This window comes from Protomyctophum bolini (assembly GCF_963924005.1).
Source record: "Protomyctophum bolini genome assembly, chromosome: 6".
NCBI lineage: Eukaryota > Metazoa > Chordata > Actinopteri > Myctophiformes > Myctophidae > Protomyctophum > Protomyctophum bolini.
In genome coordinates, this window is record NC_137867.1 from 49,867,584 (window position 1) to 49,887,583 (window position 20,000).

Consider the following 20,000-nt stretch of genomic DNA (forward strand, 5'->3'; position numbering starts at 1 on the left):
ATACATTTCAAGCACACAACTCAAACTCTTAACAGTGGACGACACCATTAAAGCATTACGCTTGTTTACAAGAGGGTCCACCGTTTTCAATTCATCAAAAACTGCACATACTGTACATGTTTAGCCCATGTAATAATGTTATAATGTTTGTGACACTGCATTGGAAAACTACTTAAACAAAACATTCTTTTTGAGACGAAACCTACCTAGCCTATATATACCCTCCGTGCATGAGGAGGCTTGGTAGAATGTGTATGGAATGCACTGATACTAGCCAGGGGTCTTCAACAGGGGGACCCCTCGGGCTGCGGGGCTCTAATGTAGGGGTCCGTGGACCCCCAGGGGTCCTTGAGGGACTTCCAGGGGGTCCCCAGCTAAATGATACATATGGACCAAATGGCCCCTATAACGGGTCCATTTGGTTCCATTTGTACACTCTCTTTTTTTGTGGCTTTCGCCCTTTTTATTTTATATATTTAACCCATTCTGACCTGAGATCAGATTCATACGAGGTTTCCACTGGACACACACTGGTCTGATTAATAGAGGGACAGACAGTAGGCTGACTCCTAATTGGGGGGGTGGGGGTGACATGCAGTAAAGGCCGTCCCCCCCCCCAGAGATATGAATGCCATTAAATAGGGGGTCCGTAGAGAGACTAATGCATGTCAAACTGGGGGGTCCTTGAAATTAAACGTGTTGAGAATCACTGCTATAGAGCCATATAAATCTTCTCTTATGGGGGTCCCTGCTTCATCTCTCTCTCTCTCTCAGCTAAGGGGGTCCCTGCTTCATCTCTCTCTCAGCTAAGGGGGTCCCTGCTTCATCTCTCTCTCAGCTAAGGGGGTCCCTGCTTCATCTCTCTCTCTCAGCTAAGGGGGGTCCCTGCTTCATCTCTCTCTCTCTCTCAGCTAAGGGGGTCCCTGCTTCATCTCTCTCTCTCAGCTAAGGGGGGTCCCTGCTTCATCTCTCTCTCTCTCAGCTAAGGGGGGTCCCTGCTTCATCTCTCTCTCTCTCTCAGCTAAGGGGGTCCCTGCTTCATCTCTCTCTCTCAGCTAAGGGGGGTCCCTGCTTCATCTCTCTCTCTCTCAGCTAAGGGGGGTCCCTGCTTCATCTCTCTCTCTCTCTCAGCTAAGGGGGTCCCTGCTTCATCTCTCTCTCTCAGCTAAGGGGGGTCCCTGCTTCATCTCTCTCTCTCTCAGCTAAGGGGGGTCCCTGCTTCATCTCTCTCTCTCTCTCAGCTAAGGGGGGTCCCTGCTTCATCTCTCTCTCTCTCTCAGCTATGGGGGTCCCTGCTTCATCTCTCTCTCTCTCTCTCTCAGCTAAGGGGGTCCCTGCTTCATCTCTCTCTCTCAGCTAAGGGGGGTCCCTGCTTCATCTCTCTCTCTCTCAGCTAAGGGGGGTCCCTGCTTCATCTCTCTCTCTCTCTCAGCTAAGGGGGTCCCTGCTTCATCTCTCTCTCAGCTAAGGGGGTCCCTGCTTCATCTCTCTCTCAGCTAAGGGGGTCCCTGCTTCATCTCTCTCTCTCAGCTAAGGGGGTCCCTGCTTCATCTCTCTCTCAGCTAAGGGGGTCCCTGCTTCATCTCTCTCTCTCTCTCTCAGCTAAGGGGGTCCCTGCTTCATCTCTCTCTCTCTCTCTCTCTCTCAGCTAAGGGGGTCCCTGCTTCATCTCTCTCTCTCAGCTAAGGGTGTCCCTGCTTCATCTCTCTCTCAGCTAAGGGGGTCCCTGCTTCATCTCTCTCTCTCAGCTAAGGGGGTCCCTGCTTCATCTCTCTCTCAGCTAAGGGGGTCCCTGCTTCATCTCTCTCTCTCTCTCTCAGCTAAGGGGGTCCCTGCTTCATCTCTCTCTCTCTCTCTCTCTCTCTCAGCTAAGGGGGTCCCTGCTTCATCTCTCTCTCTCAGCTAAGGGTGTCCCTGCTTCATCTCTCTCTCAGCTAAGGGTGTCCCTGCTTCATCTCTCTCTCAGCTAAGGGGGTCCCTGCTTCATCTCTCTCTCTCTCAGCTAAGGGGGTCCCTGCTTCATCTCTCTCTCTCTCTCAGCTAAGGGGGTCCCTGCTTCATCTCTCTCTCTCAGCTAAGGGGGGTCCCTGCTTCATCTCTCTCTCAGCTAAGGGGGTCCCTGCTTCATCTCTCTCTCTCAGCTAAGGGGGGTCCCTGCTTCATCTCTCTCTCTCAGCTAAGGGGGTCCCTGCTTCATCAGACAGACAGGTCTGGTTGCTTAGCAACAGCCTGTGTGTGTCCTTGACCCCTTGCATCACAACACAAGAATGTTTCTGTTACAAAATGTTGACTTTCTGTGTGTGTGTGTGTGTGTGTGTGTGTGTGTGTGTGTGTGGGGGGGGTTGATTATTTTGTCTTGTTTCTAAAGTGTAGTTGTTTATTTAGTCTTGTTTCTAAAGTGTAGTTGTTTATTTGGTCTTGTTTCTAAAGTGTAGTTGTTTATTTGGTCTTGTTTCTAAAGTGTAGTTGTTTATTTGGTCTTCTTTCTAAAGTGTAATTGATTATTTGGCCTTGTTTCTAAAGTGTAGTTGTTTATTTGGTCTTGTTTCTAAAGTGTAGTTGTTTATTTGGTCTTGTTTCTAAAGTGTAATTGATTATTTGGCCTTGTTTCTAAAGTGTAGTTGTTTATTTGGTCTTGTTTCTAAAGTGTAGTTGTTTATTTGGTCTTGTTTCTAAAGTGTAGTTGTTTATTTGGTCTTGTTTCTAAAGTGTAATTGATTATTTGGCCTTGTTTCTAAAGTGTAGTTGTTTATTTGGTCTTGTTTCTAAAGTGTAATTGATTATTTGGCCTTGTTTCTAAAGTGTAGTTGTTTATTTTGTCTTGTTTCTAAAGTAAATATACTATCCTGCTGTGAGTGAAGACTGTTTTAAATAAACTTCCATTATTTTGTGGCTCTGCTCTTCTCTGGTGTGCAGAAGGACCTTTCTCTGTTGTGTATAATTATTAGCAACGGGAATTTATTACATGTTTTGAATCTATCTGAAAACTTACCGTATTTTAGGATTTTACAATGACCTCAGGTCTAAATGGGTTAATTTGTCCAGTCCTTAATTGGCATGGAAACGGTTTGCTTATAGAGTAGACCACCAATCAAAAGCCAACAATGCTTTGACCAATTATATTGTCAGGAAATATATAGTTTCCAAATCAATTCTGAAAAGCTTAAAAACATTTAAACAAAAAAAAAAGCAAGGAAAATGGTACCCATTTTGGTGTTAGCATGGGATGGATATAGGGTATAGGATATAGAAGACATTTTTAGAATCTGATCTCAGGTCAGAATGGAAAACTGTCAGGATATAGAAGACATTTTTAGAATCTGATCTCAGGTCAGAATGGAAAACTGTCAGGATGTATAAAGACATTTTTAGAATCCGATCTCAGGTCAGAATGGAAAACTGTCAGGATATAGAAGACATTTTTAGAATCTGATCTCAGGTCAGAATGGAAAACTGTCAGGATGTATAAAGACATTTTTAGAATCTGATCTCGGTGTGTGTTTTCATCGTAGGTCAAGGTCGAGGGTTCATAGGTCACGTGGACCCCCGGGACTCCAACCTGGTCACAGTGGACGCGTCCACAGCATCCATCCTGACCAGTCCTCTGACCACCATCTGCCTCCCCATCCTCTACATGGTGGTGAGTCCACCTCTTCACACCAAAGGACCCCGCTTAGCCTAGCCTTTAGGCCGGGGCTAAAGCCTTTAGCCTATAGCCTTTACCCCGGGCTAAAGGCGCCACTCAGTTCACACGGGTGTGATTTATTTTTTTGCCCACGGACCCCCCTTGTTGTTTAGCCCGCGGACCCCCATTGTTTTCGTCGACTAAACTAAGACGAAAAATGTTTGTCGACTACCTTTTTTCACTGACAAAAATAAATGGGAACTAAATGAAAACTAAGCTATGACGACTAAAACTAAGACTAAATGTAATGTATTGTCAATTTCGTCAACAAATAAAAACTACACTAAAATGTCAGGAAGGGACTAGTGGACGAGAGATCCAGTATAAGTCATTTTACACTTGGTTGCATGCTGAGAATAGCGATCTACAAGCTCACAACGCGCTGCGACGCGCTGTGAGCTTGTAGATCGGCTATTTTCAGCAAGTGTAAATTCTGTCATTATGACGGCATCAAGGCCCGCCGAAATACATTTTATTAGACTAAATCAACCCTGCCAAATAGTCTATAACTGTGATGTTTTACTGTAGGCCTGGTTTAACAGTATCTACAGTCTATAACTGTGATGTTTTACTGTAGGCCTGGTTTAACAGTATCTACAGTCTATAACTGTGATGTTTTACTGTAGGCCTGGTTTAACAGTATCTACAGTCTATAACTGTGATGTTTTACTGTAGGCCTGGTTTAACAGCCTATCTACAGTCTATAACTGTGATGTTTTACTGTAGGCCTGGTTTAACAGTATCTACAGTCTATAACTGTGATGTTTTACTGTAGGCCTGGTTTAACAGTATCTACAGTCTATAACTGTGATGTTGTTCCGTAGGCCTGGTTTAACAGTATCTACAGTCTATAACTGTGATGTTGTTCTGTAGGCCTGGTTTAACAGCCCATCAATGGTATATAAGAACAAATTATATAGCTAAATTAAGATCTGTGCTAAAATTATTGGTAGGCCAGTTGAGGTCGTGTTACATAACTTTAAAGAAGGCCAGACCAAGAGCTTAGGGCCGATTCATACTCCTATTGTACCGCCGTAGAGCCCAAATGATTTAGGCTCGTCAGAAATGTTCAGTAGCACCAAAGAGGCGACTTTAGGACGGTACCCGCCCCCCCGAACCTCAAATGACGTCACATTGTAGGCTCTACAGAGCCAAATGACGTCACATTGTAGGCTCTACAGAGCCAAATGACGTCACATTGTAGGCTCTACAGAGCCAAATGACGTCACATTGTAGGCTCTACAGAGCCAAATGACGTCACATTGTAGGCTCTACAGAGCCAAATGACGTCACATTGTAGGCTCTACAGAGCCCAATGACGTCACATTGTAGGCTCTACAGCGCCGAACCGGCTCTAAAATAGGAGAATGAATCGGCCCTTGGACTGACGAAGAGCATCTCCTCTGACCCCTGACCTCTGACCCCTTACCTGTTTTAAATGATTAATATCAACTCCTCCCATGAGGCGGTTTAGAGTCCCTAAATATAAGAAAAACAGGCTAAAGAACTCTTTTGTGCACCAGTCTGTTCCATAATCGTTAAAGCAGAGGATAATGTCCTATTGTTCCTGTCTGTTTCTGTGATGTGTGTCCTGTTGTGTATTTTTGAGTGGTGCAACCACTCCTACAACCAGCAATGTCTGTGTACCTGTTTGTGTACCTGTGTGAGCACGAGTGGTGTGCGCATGCGTGAAATTGGAACGAGAGAAGTATGTGACATGGCTGCAGAAAGAGAGAGAGAGAGAGAGAGAGGCACCACTCGGTTCACACAGGTGTGATTTTTTTCCTAATGTATTGTGTTTTGTCTGTATCTTGAACGGTCAGTGACGTCATGGACGCAAAACAAAATGTCAATAAAGTTGTATCGTACCTTCATCATGTCCTGAAAGGACATTAACCCATTCTGGGGCGGGAAGCCACCCAGTGGCGCGCTACGAGCTTGTAGGTCTGCTATTTTTGAAAAATAGAAGAACGACTGACATTTTTAGAATCTGATCTCGGGTCAGAATGGGTTCATCATCAGACCAGTGGTGTGTCCAGTGGAAACCTCATATGAATCTGATCTCAGGTCAGAATGGGTTAATCAGACCAGTGGTGTGTCCAGTGGAAACCTCGCGTGAATCTGATCTCAGGTCAGAATGGGTTAATCAGACCAGTGGTGTGTCCAGTGGAAACCTCGTATAGAATCTGATCTCAGGTCAGAATGGGTTAATCATCAGACCAGTGGTGTGTCCAGTGGAAACCTGGTATAGAATCTGATCTCAGGTCAGAATGGGTTAACATGTTGTTTTATCCCACAGGTGTTCGCGGTGGCGCTGCCCGCCAACGGCATGGCCCTGTGGGTGTTCTGGTTCCGCACCAAGAAGCAGCACCCGGCCTCCATCTACATGGCCAACCTGGCGCTGGCCGACCTGATGTTCGTCGTGTGGCTCCCCCTGAAGATCTCCTACCATCTGAACGGCAACCACTGGACCTACGGAGAGCCTCTGTGCAAGGTCCTGGTGGGCTTCTTCTACGGAAACATGTACTGCTCCATCCTCTTCATCGCCTGTCTGTCTGTTCAGAGGTAATCATAACATCCTCCTATAGACAGTGTTATCATTGAGGGGTGCTGACCCCTCCTATAAACAGTGTTATCATTGAGGGGTGCTGACCCCTCTGTAAGAAGTTATATATTTAATCCTGTAGATTTTATATCAGTGTAATTCATATTAAATATGAATTATAAGTTTAACAATCAAGAGTCAAAATCAATCTGAATTTTAGAAGGGGCACCAGTGAAATGAGCTTAGGAATAAGCACAAGATTGATTTGTATTTAACCCTTAAATTAAACCACTAATAAGATAATTAAAAAGATTATAAAATAATCAATTATTATTTTATCTTAATAAATCTATGGTATCTGAAGGTAAGAGATCTTTTCCATTACATAGCCTTTCCTACTTTGCATGTGTCAAAAACCAGTAAGTTCAACTCTTGAGCAAATAATAGACTTGTTTAAAAATGAATCAATTTATTTCCACACCTAAGCTTATAGACAAACTCAAAAGAACAATATTCAAATGAATTATTAAACAAGGGTTAATGCAGGTTCAAATAGAATATAAGAAACAAATCAAATGATAATGAAATATCTATATGATAGATAATGTTCTTTGCCATGAACTTAGAAACTTGATGTATTGCATCACTTTCCTGAGAGTTGATTTGTTGAGAGCTTTGAGAGAGAGGCAGACTGGGGTCGTCTGTCTTCTGAGGGAGAGAGGTCGCGTGGCAGGCAACAAGCGGCAGGGGTTGGATCGCTGGTCCGGGTAACCCCTGAGCTTCTCGTTGTAGTGCCTTGTATTGCCTGGGATCGCCTGGGACGCTCAGGTCAGAGCGTCGGGAGCTGGTCTGTGTAGCGATGTGGCCAAGACCCTCTCATTAGACATCCTTCTGGTTCTTCTCCTCTCCCTTCATCCGTTATCCTGGGGTATCCTCCTTCGTCCCCTCCGTCCCCGATGTAGAACTAGATTGGCTTCTCTCTGCCTCCTCAATATATAGCTCTCTTTGTTGTGCAATGCATGGCTCAGTTACCATGTATGTCACTCTCTTTGCAAGATGGAGACATTGAGATGTCTTGTGACATTCCCAGACGTTGTCAACATGTTGTGAGGCAAAGTTCCTTTGAAGTTCCTTTTGGGAAAAGTGTACGCATGCACTTATCATGGCTTTAGATTTCACATAACACACAATCTGCAATAATTACATTTAATGTACAGTGAATGTCATATTTCCAAGTGAAGTCAAGGAATTGTGAATGAATGCTTCTATGACTGAGTGGAACATTCAATTATTATGACATATCCAAAGTCAGGGTGTTATCTGTGACGATGACACTTAATCCAGCTGATGTGATGATGACACTTAATCCATCTGAAATGGAATCTAGTCTTTATGGTACAAGGTATCCATGGGACTGAGTCTCTGAGTCTGTCGGGAAACAAGTCAATGGATCGTGTACTTTCTTGTATATGAACACGAAGGCCAATACTCTGGAATTGGACAGTTCCCAGTAAAGATTCTGTCAGTATTGACAGTGTGTGTGTATCCCTTGATGCTGTGACTGCTGTTCTCAGTCAAAGTACCATACTGAACATTCTTGAGGGTCAAAAGGTCAGCAGACCCCTCTGCAGGCTATAACTGTCCGGCCCTTGTACTGTATATGAACATGAAGGCCAGTGGTGCCTGGAATTGGACAGTTTCCAATAAGAGTATGTACATGTGGGCACACAATTCTGCCAACATGGGCAGATCAGACTCAGTCAGTATACCATGGGACTGAGTCTCTGAGTCTGTAGGGAAACAAGTCAATAGAACGTGTTCATCTATGTGTTCTTCCTTGTATATGAACATGAAGGCTTAGTTATTGGACAGTTCCCAGTAAGAGTGTGTACATTTGTGCACACTATTCTGCCACATGGGCAGGATCCGACTCAATCAGTATACCATACTGACCATTCTTGAGGGTCAATAGGTCAGTAGACTCCTCTGAAGGCTATAACTGTCCGGCTCCTCCATTTACATGCACTGTGTGCACGTGACGTCAGTATGGGAGAGAGAGTCCAAAGTCAACATGTTCATTAGATCATCCAATGATCTGTCCAATGTGCTATAGCTGGATGCAATAGCTTAATTGTGCCTTTTATACCCCTCGTCTACTACACCTCCTATAAACAGTGTTATCATTGAGGGGTGCTGACCCCTCCTATAAACAGTGTTATCATTGAGGGGTGCTGACCCCTCCTATATATAGTGTGGATTCTGTACGGACGGTTCGGACACAGACATTAAATGGTTTTCAGCCTTTTTCATGTCGAGTCCCATTATTTATTCCATAATGTGTCCATCCATCTCATTTACATCTCATTTACATCTCATTTACATCTCATTTCCATCTCAGGTACTGGGTGGTCATTTACATCTCATTTACATCTCATTTCCATCTCAGGTACTGGGTGGTCATTTACATCTCATTTCCATCTCATTTCCATCTCAGGTACTGGGTGGTCAGCCACCCTCTGTCCGGAGAGAAGGGCAACAACAAGGTGGCGCTGTTGGTCTGCGCGTCCGTCTGGCTGCTGGTCGGCCTCGGCACCGTCCCGCTCTACCAGTACGACCACACGGTGCGGGTTCGAGACCCCAACGTCACCACCTGCCACGACGTCAACCTTATCCGGGACCCCCTCAACCCCTTCGACTCGGTCAAGTACGCACTAACCCAAACCCTAAACCCTAACTCAACCCCTTCGACTCGGTCAAGTACGCACTAACCCAAACCCTAAACCCTAACTCAACCCCTTCGACTCGGTCAAGTACGCACTAACCCAAACCCTAAACCCTAACTCAACCCCTTCGACTCGGTCAAGTACGAACTCACCCAAACCCTTAAGGCTCATACGTAGTCTAGATTTTCGGTGGTTAGGTGACCACCGAACTACAACATGACGTCACTGAGCCGCGGTGAAGAGCAAACCACCGCCACCGCTCCAGCCCTTTCTCTTTGTTTTTACTCGCCACCGCTCAACGTTATTTCAGCTCCGGTGGTCAGCTCACCACCGGAGCTGTGGTCAGCTCACCACCGGAGCGGTGGTCAGCTCACCACCGGAGCGGTGGTCACCTCACCACCGGAGCGGTGGTCAGCTCACCACCGGAGCTGTGGTCACCTCACCACCGAAAATCCAGACTATGAATAGGACTTAACTCAACCCCTTCGACTCGGTCAAGTACTAACCGTTCCGGGGGGGCTGCAGCAAATTTCAATTTTAGGTTTAGTCATTTAGTCTCAAGAATAGTTTTCTCGCATAGTTTTTAAGTTTTTAAGCAGACCTACAAGCTCGTAGCTCGCTACGAGTACGAGCTCTGCTATTTTTGAAAAATCGAACGGCTGACATAGAAACATAGCTTTTTCAGAAAACTGTCAGGATGTAGAAGACACTTTTTTTTTTTAGAATCTGATCTCAGGTCAGAATGCGTTAAATCAGACCCAGTGTGTGTCCCAGTGGAAACCTCGTATGAATCTGATCTCAGGTCAGAATGGGTTAACTATTGAACCCTGTCTCAGGTACCCATACTACTACTGCTGTGAGCTTGTAGATGGGCTATAATCTAACCTGTTGAACCCTGTCTCAGGTACCCATACTACTACTTCCTGGTGATGTCCACGCTGGTGTTCCTGGTCCCCTGCCTGGTCATCGTGGTTTCCTACGTGCTCCTGTTCCGCTGGCTGGAGAACAACATGGTCGACTCCACGGCAACCAAGAACCGCCGCAAAGCTCTGGTTCTCATCCTGACGGTGCTGGTCACCTTCCTGGTCTGCTTCCTCCCAAGGTCAGTGTGTGTGTGTGTGTGTGTGTGTGTGTGTGTATATATATATATATATATATATATATATATATATATATATATATATATTAACTTTATTTGTATAGCACTTTTTAAAAACAAGTTTACAAAGTGCTTCATATACAATGCATAAACAGGCAATTCAAATCAACGATGGCAATTAATAAAATGCAAAATACAAAAATAATGAAAGACAAGATAAAAAGAGAAAGCTACTTTGATTATATAATTCCCAGTAACGTCATGCTGGTGATAATAACGGTATATGTATCCATTATATAACCCCAGTGACGTCATGCTGGTGATAATAACGATATATGTATCCATTATATAATCCCAGTAACGTCATGCTGGTGATAATAACAGCATATGTATCCATTATATAATTCCCAGTAACGTCATGCTGGTGATAATAACAGCATATGTATCCATTATATAATTCCCAGTAACGTCATGCTGGTGATAATAACGGTATATGTATCCATTATATAATTCCAGTAACGTCATGCTGGTCATCCACTACGCCCTGCTCGCCGCCGGTCGCTCCAACAACGGCTACGGGTTCTACGTGGCGACGCTGTGCCTGGCGAGCCTGAACTGCTGCCTGGACCCGCTGGTCTACTACTACGTGTCGGACGGCTTCCGCGAGCACGCGCGCAACGTGCTGCGCTGCCGCAGCGCGCGCACCGCCGAGCGCATGCGCGTCTCCTTCCAGTCCATGAAGTACTCCAAGAACAGCCGCTCGTACGTGAGCACGTCGGGAAACACCGAGACCAGCGGCTGCTGAGAGAGAGAGAGAGAGAGAGGCGTGTGGTCGGGAGGACCGATCGACCGCCTTATTGGACGAAAGGTTTCACGTGTAGGGATGTCCCCAATGTAGCCGTTTTCCCCCCGTCCGATCCCGATACCGCCGTCGCTGTGTTAGCCGATACCGAATGCCGATGCCGGAGGATGATATTCGTAATGATACAAAAAGAAAAAGGATCTTATTTTGAAGTCCACCGACCGGGAATAGTGTTTATAGCTATCTAGCTATTTATCTGGTGTTGTGTTTATAGCTATCTAGCTATTTATCTGGTGTTGTGTTTATAGGTATCTAGCTATTTATCTGGTGTTGTGTTTATAGCTATCTAGCTATTTATCTGGTGTTGTGTTTATAGCAGACTCCTCACTCAAACTCCAAAGCAAACTCGGCATGCGCCAACATTTTATTTACCCGTCACAGTGTCAACCCCTTCCTTAGCCTCTGTGTGGGATCGCTGGTTAGACTGGCATAGTGTCAACCCCTTCCTTAGCCTCTGTGTGGGATCGCTGGTTAGACTGGCATAGTGTCAACCCCTTCCTTAGCCTCTGTGTGGGATCGCTGGTCAGACTGGCATAGTGTCAACCCCTTCCTTAGCCTCTGTGTGGGATCGCTGGTCAGACTGGCATAGTGTCGACCCCTTCCTTAGCCTCTGTGTGGGATCGCTGGTCAGACTGGCATAGTGTCAACCCCTTCCTTAGCCTCTGTGTCGGATCGCTGGTTAGACTGGCATAGTGTCAACCCCTTCCTTAGCCTCTGTGTGGGATCGCTGGTCAGACTGGCATAGTGTCGACCCCTTCCTTAGCCTCTGTGTCGGATCGCTGGTTAGACTGGCATATTCGCCGATACCGATATGACCAAATAAGGGCTGATCCGATACAGTATCGGGACATCTCTGCTAGTTTCATGACATTCATTTAACATTTAACATTTATTTTTATTTTTGGTTTTATGACCTATATAGCCACACAGCCTGAACTTTGAACATTCTGGGGAGAGAAACTCTGTGTTGTTCTGAAGCCTTCTGAGCTGCGATGAAAACCCGCTGGCAAATCTTTACGTCATAATATATGGGATGTGTGTGTGGACTCTTACATCACAGTCCACAACATCTTGTTTGAGCCTAATTATTCAGAAAACCCCCCAGAGCACAGAATTCTACTGCATGTTAAAAGTTGAGCTAATCTCTCGTTTGGGCTAAAAGGTTTGTGAACTACTGCATGCACCTTTGTGTTTTAATTATCTATCTCTGGGACCCTAATGAACACTTGACTGTGAAATCCTCTTCAATTCATCTTTTAATTGAACTCTTTTAAGATTGTACAAATGCAACCAAATGGACCCGCGAGCATCTGTACACCGGTTGTTTATATTTTATATGTATATATATTTTTTTTATAAAACTATTCAGTTCATAGCTCTAGAATGGGGTTAACCCATTCTGACCTGAGATCAGATTCTAAAAATGTCTTGTATGTCAGTCGCTCTTCGATTTTTCAAAAAATAGCAGACCTACAAGCTCGTAGCGCGCCACTCGGTGGCGCGCTACGAGCTTGTAGATCTGCTATTTTTCAATAGCTAAAGCATAACATCGTGCTTGGGTTCCCGCCCAGAATGGGTTAACCATTTTAATCCGTTTTAAACAAATGGATACTAGTGTAATGTATTATTAGTCACAGAAACTGAACGCTCAAACATCCAGAAGAGGAACTTATATAAAGCCATGTCTGTCTATATTTAAATTATATCTCCTGGTTGATGATGAAAGAGACATAAAGTGGTGTTTTTAAGCCTTTTGAGTTGACTGTAAAAGTGTATTATATGTAAATACAATGTTTAGGTCAGAGAAGACGTTGGAATATGAAACAAATCGTGCTCACATCCAGTATATATTGTTACATTTGATAATAATTAATCTCCTTTAAAATTTAGAAAATGTCCGAAAGCTCAAAACTATAGTTTAGGCTTTTTGGGACTGAATGTCAGCATTTTTATTCCATACACTCCCCTTTTTATTATTTAAAAAAAAAAAACGTTTTTTCTTGAAATTAGCAGATCTACAAGCTCACAGCGTACCACATCGCAACGCATTGAGAGCTTGTCTTTTGTGCGACACTCCAGTTTAAATATGGAGATCAGGGATTTCTCCCCAACATCCGTTATATTTTGAATGAGATACTAGACTCTCCTCTCACTAAATGAATGAAATACTAGACTCTCCTCTCACTAAATGAATGAGATACTAGACTCTCCTCTCACTAAATTAATGAGATACTAGACTCTCCTCTCACTAAATGAATGAGATACTAGACTCTCCTCTCACTAAATTAATGAGATACTAGACTCTCCTCTCACTAAATGAATGAGATACTAGACTCTCCTCTCACTAAATTAATGAGATACTAGACTCTCCTCTCACTAAATGAATGAGATACTAGACTCTCCTCTCACTAAATGAATGAGATACTAGACTCTCCTCTCACTAAATTAATGAGATACTAGACTCTCCTCTCACTAAATGAATGGAATACTAGACTCTCCTCTCACTAAATGAATGGAATACTAGACTCTCCTCTCACTAAATGAATGGAATACTAGACTCTCCTCTCACTAAATGAATGAGATACTAGACTCTCCTCTCACTAAATGAATGAGATACTAGACTCTCCTCTCACTAAATGAATGAGATACTAGACTCTCCTCTCACTAAATGAATGAAATACTAGACTCTCTTCTCACTAAATTAATGAGATACTAGACTCTCCTCTCACTAAATGAATGAGATACTAGACTCTCCTCTCACTAAATTAATGAGATACTAGACCCTCCTCTCACTAAATGAATGAGATACTAGACTCCTCTCACTAAATGAATGAGATACTAGACTCTCCTCTCACTAAATGAATGAGATACTAGACTCTCCTCTCACTAAATGAATGGAATACTAGACTCTCCTCTCACTAAATGAATGAGATACTAGACTCTCCTCTCACTAAATGAATGAAAGAAAGATGTAGATCTGCTATTTTTCAATAGTTAAAGTATAACATAATGCTTAGTTAAAAGACCAAAAAAGGGGTTCCCGCCCAGAATGGGTTAACTTGTTTAATTGGGCAGGTCGGCGGTATGTTGTGATCTCAACTGTATATATATACTTTGTTCGACTAACGTTCTCTTTTTATTTTTAAACATGCATCAACTGTAACTAAGATGATAAGTTATATTTTATGTTGGCTTGTTAAACGTTTTCTAAATAAATGCTAAAAGCAACTGCAGGTCTTCATCCATATTTCCTTTAGTCGACGTCGTCGTCGACAAACATGTATTTTTGTCGGACCTTTGATGGCTGGACTGGTTTTTCACACATGGTTTGCATGCTGAAAATATCCGAAAATACCCAAATCAAGCTTCTATATCTGCTATTTCCAGAGTGCGACATGTCATGTGACTTGTCTTTATGACATGTGATTTGTCTTTATGACATGTGATTTGTCTTTATGACATGTGACTTGTCTTTTAGTCCTACGACTGTCCTCCACTCCCTTCCTGTCACTTTACTCTAGTTTTACTATACAACTTTTAGTTGTATAGTCATCATATAATATAACATAATATATGTATATAGTCTTAGTTGTATAGTCATCATCCTAGCGTCGTTTTTATTTAGTTTATGTAGTTTATGTCGGTGGAGGAAAAAAAAAGGTAGTCGACGAACATTCTTAAACGGAATGGATCGGATGAAGCTGTGTTTGTTTGTAGTGTTTGAAACGGTTGAGATGAAATAATCTGGGTTTCTGTTCAGTTGCGTCACGGTGACTAAACCTCAGGGGGGGAGGGAGGGGGGGAGAGAGGGAGAGAGGGGGGGGGGGAAGAGAGAGAGAGAGAGCAGCTGTCTGGATGTGTGTTGTGTGGAGATAGCAGGCTGTCAGGAATGTCAGGAATTCCAGGTAGGTGTGTGTGTGTGTGTGTGCGCTATGGGGGAGGAGGAGGGGGAGGGGGAGGGGGAGGGACAAAACACTTGCGGCTGTCTCAGCGTCATGGAGTACGTTTTCCAAACGGTGGTTTTTGTACATTTTGTATTGAATTACTATATTTCAAATATTTTTGTATTTTATCATTTTTAAATGAATACAGAAACAATCTATAAGAAATATACCATGAATGAATAAATGTTGTTTTAATAAGCAAATAAATAGCAACACAACAGTATTAGTTATTGTATAAGGAGTCGATCAGCAGTGTCAGCGTTCTGAAGAACTCGTGTCCCTAGGGGACCCCGGGGGCCCCTCAGGGACCCCCAGGGGAGGTCCTCCCCGGCCCCAGACCGATAGCGTTTACGGGTCACTGGTAAATACATGGTCTTTAAAGTGTGGGTGTCGAATATCTGTTGGTTCTCGAACTGAAGCATTCTGGGACGCGACGACCTGAACAACCGCCTCCTTATCTTAGTCCTCCTTATCTTAGTCCTCCTTATCTTAGTCCTCATCTCTCTCTTTGTCTTCAATTAATGAATAGTGGCCGGCGGTGGTGGTTCAGCGGTAGAGTGGCCGGATGGTAACGGTTCGATCCCTGTGGGCTCAACCCCAGAGTTAGTGTGGAAGTGTCCTTGAGCAAGACTCTGAACCCCTGATTGCTCCTGAAGTGCAGGTTGGAGCCTTGCATGGTTTCCTCCGCCGTGTGTGTGTGTGTGTGTGTGTGTGTGTGTGTGTGTGTGTGTGTGTGTGTGTGTGTGTGTGCGTGTGCGTGTACGCAGAGCGCACGTGTGTGTGCAAGAATGTAAATGTAAGGCTAATAAATGCACCATTTACCAATAGCTGCTGTCGTCAATTCAGTTCAAACAAGCTTTATTGGCATGAGAAAACATAAACGTTGCCAAAGCAATAATTGTCTAAATGCAACGGTGAATGTTTTCTGTAGGAATATACAGTTAAAAGCGTCTTTATTTCTGTTCGTTTGAATTCAAAAGGAAAATAGATTAATTTAGTAAAACATGTTTGACTTTCAACAGGGCGACGGGTATAGAACACTTTAAATACGCTATAATAGAAAATAAAATGTAGTTAAATTAGTTGCATGAGTAAACCAGGGTGGGGGGGGGGGGGGCAGTCAGACAGATATTTATAAGTAGAATGCTGCTCTGTGATTGTGTTGTCAAAACACTGCTGTGAATGTGTCCATTGTTCTGTCTGTCTGTCTGTCTGTCTGCCTGCCTGCCTGCCTGCCTGCCTGCCTGCCTGCCTGCCTGCCTGCCTGCCTGCCTGCCTGCCTGCCTGCCTGCCTGCCTGCCTGCCTGCCTGCCTGCCTGCCTGCCTGCCTGCCTGCCTGCCTGCCTGCCTGCCTGCCTGCCTGCCTGCCTGCCTGCCTGCCTGCCTGCCTGCCTGCCTGCCTGCCTGCCTGCCTGCCTGCCTGCCTGCCTGCCTGCCTGCCTGCCTGCCTGCCTGCCTGCCTGCCTGCCTGCCTGCCTGCCTGCCTGCCTGCCTGCCTGCCTGCCTGCCTGCCTGCCTGCCTGCCTGCCTGCCTGCCTGCCTGCCTGCCTGCCTGCCTGCCTGCCTGCCTGCCTGCCTGCCTGCCTGCCTGCCTGCCTGCCTGCCTGCCTGCCTGCCTGCCTGCTTATTTCTGTTGCAAAATGTGTCAATGCATTCACTATCCACATTACTGTGTGTGTGTGTGGGGGGGGGGGGGGGGGGCAGACCGGTCTGTACTTCAAACCACCACAACGACACAGGTTCCCAAACCTTCATTCATAAGGTGACATGGGGGGGGGGGGGGGGGGGTGCATGCGGCCAAAAAGGTTTGGGAACCGCTGGCCTAATAAGAGTATATCTGCATGCTGGTTGTGGTGAGACGGTAGTAGCTGGGCCAAATTCCGCCCAAATGTCCGGGCCAGAATGTTTGTCTCAGTCCAGCCCTGAACGTAGGATCCCACACTGTGACTCAGAGACACTGTGTGAATGAGTGACACTGACTCATTATGTCATTGGCACACATCACGGTTTCAGCACTCTGTGTGTGTGTGTGTGTGTGTGTGTGTGTGTGTTGCGTTGCGTGCTGGGAAAAACAAACAGGTCGTGAATGGATGACGTTTTGGTTTATCTTGTAAACTTTGACTCAGACATTCCAGTTAGACTTCTATGAATTCTTCATTGGTGAACCTGTGTGTCTCCACCTGACAGTCACAGTCCTGGTGTTGATTTTTATTTATTTTAGTTTTAGTCATAGTCTTCTGAATAATACAAACATACAATGTAATTTAGCTTTTGTCGACTAAGTGTATAGTCTACAGTTAATTTTGGCGATAGGCATGCCTTGATGTCGTCGCGTTGTGAGCTTGTAGATCGGCTATTTTCAGCATGGATCTCTTGTCCACTATATAAAGTCCCTCCCGGGGCATGTTAGTCTAGTTTTGATTTGTGGACAAAATTGCCAAAATATATAGACTTAGTTTTTTAGTCTTAGTTTTTATTTATTCTTTTTTTGTTTCATTTTTGGCAGTAAAGAAAAGGTAGTCGACAAACCTTTATCGTCATAGTTTTAGTCGACGAAATCAGATCAAAGTGCACCTATAGATTAATGGACCTATCACAGTGCACCCATAGATTAATGGACCTATCAAAGTGCACCTATAGATTAATGGACCTATCACAGTGCACCCATAGATTAATGGACCTATCAAAGTGCACCCATAGATTAATGGACCTATCAAAGTGCACCTATAGATTAATGGACCTATCACAGTGCACCCATAGATTAATGGACCTATCAAAGTGCACCCATAGATTAATGGACCTATCAAAGTGCACCTATAGATTAATGGACCTATCACAGTGCACCTATAGATTAATGGACCTATCAAAGTGCACCCATAGATTAATGGACCTATCAAAGTGCACCCATAGATTAATGGACCTATCAAAGTGCACCTATAGATTAATGGACCTATCAAAGTGCACCATATAGATTAATGGACCTATCACAGTGCACCTATAGATTAATGGACCTATCAAAGTGCACCCATAGATTAATGGACCTATCAAAGTGCACCCATAGATTAATGGACCTATCAAAGTGCACCCATAGATTAATGGACCTATCAAAGTGCACCCATAGATTAATGGACCTATCAAAGTGCACCCATAGATTAATGGACCTATCAAAGTGCACCCATAGATTAATGGACCTATCAAAGTGCACCCATAGATTAATGGACCTATCAAAGTGCACCCATAGATTAATGGACCTATCAAAGTGCACCCATAGATTAATGGACCTATCAAAGTGCACCCATAGATTAATGGACCTATCAAAGTGCACCCATAGATTAATGGACCTATCAAAGTGCACCCATAGATTAATGGACCTATCAAAGTGCACCCATAGATCCGTGCCTCTCCTTGAAACATTATTTCTTACGATTATATGTTCTTCTCCCCACAAAAACAAAACAATGACTTTCACTCACACTTTTCCTTCTGTAAAAGTCAAACGTTGTGACCTTGACACACACACGCACGCACGCACGCACGCACGCACGCACGCACCGCACGCACGCACGCACGCACGCACCACACACACACACACACACACACACACACACACACACACACACACACCACACACACACACACACACACACACACACACACACACACACACACACACACACACACACACAGTCACACACACACACACACACACACACACACAACACACACACACACAGACAGAGTGAACGTGATCTGTGCCACTCTCATGTTTCAAGCACAGGCTTGACTTGGAAGTGGAAAACTGTTTTTGTCCCGAAAACACACCGGACCTGTTCTACCAGTCCTGTTGTACTGTAAATATATATATATATATCCTACCCAACATTACCACTATACACTCTGCTTTAAACCCATTTAGAAACATTCTTCTAAATCCAAATGTTTCCTATGTCAGTGTTGCTCAATATTTCATGTCAAGGACCCCTATAGGATTATCTGTAATTGGTCGCCGACCGCCATCTGGAAATATGTTGTTCAATGCAGGGACCCAGTATGATCCAATGCAGGGACCCAGTATGATCCAATGCAGGGACCCAGTATGATCCAATGCAGGGACCCAGTATGATTCAATGCAGGGACCCAGTATGATCCAATGCAGGGACCCAGTATGATTCAATGCAGGGACCCAGTATGATTCATTGCAGGGACCCAGTATGGACCTTATGAGCGCTTGGCAATAAGGGACCACCTTATTACCTAAGTACTGTCACCTCATAGACACATGAAAAACTGAATAAAAACAAATACAACAATTGTGGCACTCCACCTTATGGGGGTCCTTGACATGTTTAACCCTTTAGACCTGAGGAGGATTCTAAACATGTTCTTCTTCATCCTGACAGTTTTCTGAAAAATCTATGTTTCTGTCAGTGGTTCTTAGATTTTTCAAAAATTGCAGACCTACAATATGAGCTCCATTGAGCTCCATTGTCCATTGTCCAAGTGTTGTGAAACAGCGACACCTGCTGCTGGTTTGATTGAATTACTTTTGAACACGTTTGAAAATGTGAGTCTTTTTATTCTGTTCTATTCTAGAGGAAAAAATATGCTGCTATTTGTTTAGAAAGGATACTTTATAATGCTCCAACTGTATATACTTTATGTTTACACAATGCTGTACCTCCAACTGTATATACTTTATGTTTACACAATACTGTACCTCCTCCAACTGTACTTTATGTAAATAAGCTGTATGAATGTGTGTGTTTAATAGGCTAATAATAATTTATGTCATCTCCATGATAAATCAATTAATACTAAACCTTAAATAAAATATTTATGTTTCAACATTATAAACACAGGAAAGAAAAGTCAAACGAGGCTGTTCTGATATTTTATTTTATTTAGCTTTTTGAATCTCATCCCTGAGTGACACCAATACATTAGGCCGACAATAAAAACTTTAACTAATTAAAAAGAAAACACATTTTCACAGAATCTAAACTAAACCTGCTTTAAAAACAAAGGAAATTAAACGTTTTCCTAGACGGCTCCAAGTACAGACAGAGCCCTGGAGAACCCCGCTCAGCTGTTAGTATAGTATAGAGGTTCAACATGTTCACCAGATCTCACAGACCTCAGCTG

At 44.0% G+C, this 20,000-nt stretch overlaps 1 protein-coding gene and 1 long non-coding RNA gene across 2 annotated transcripts in view; one reads left to right on the forward strand and one right to left on the reverse strand.

Annotated features, from left to right (window-relative positions):
* The window catches only part of LOC308317089 (uncharacterized protein), a 28,976-nt gene extending 17,632 nt beyond the window's left edge, over positions 1–11,344 (forward strand). Inside the window, exons 7-11 of the mRNA XM_080765883.1 lie at positions 3,513–3,640; positions 5,985–6,250; positions 8,725–8,934; positions 9,858–10,055; positions 10,569–11,344. Of these exons, the coding sequence (XP_080622009.1) occupies positions 3,513–3,640; positions 5,985–6,250; positions 8,725–8,934; positions 9,858–10,055; positions 10,569–10,857 (1,091 nt within the window). The 3' untranslated portion in view covers positions 10,858–11,344. The remainder of the gene's footprint in view (positions 1–3,512; positions 3,641–5,984; positions 6,251–8,724; positions 8,935–9,857; positions 10,056–10,568) is intronic.
* An 8,521-nt stretch (positions 11,345–19,865) lies between these two features.
* The window catches only part of LOC308316444, a 2,455-nt gene continuing 2,320 nt past the window's right edge, over positions 19,866–20,000 (reverse strand). Inside the window, exons 2-3 of the long non-coding RNA XR_013964161.1 lie at positions 19,993–20,000; positions 19,866–19,939 (exon numbers count right to left, since the gene is read on the reverse strand). The exon at positions 19,993–20,000 is cut by the window's right edge and continues 573 nt beyond it. This is a non-coding gene — a long non-coding RNA (uncharacterized lncRNA). The remainder of the gene's footprint in view (positions 19,940–19,992) is intronic.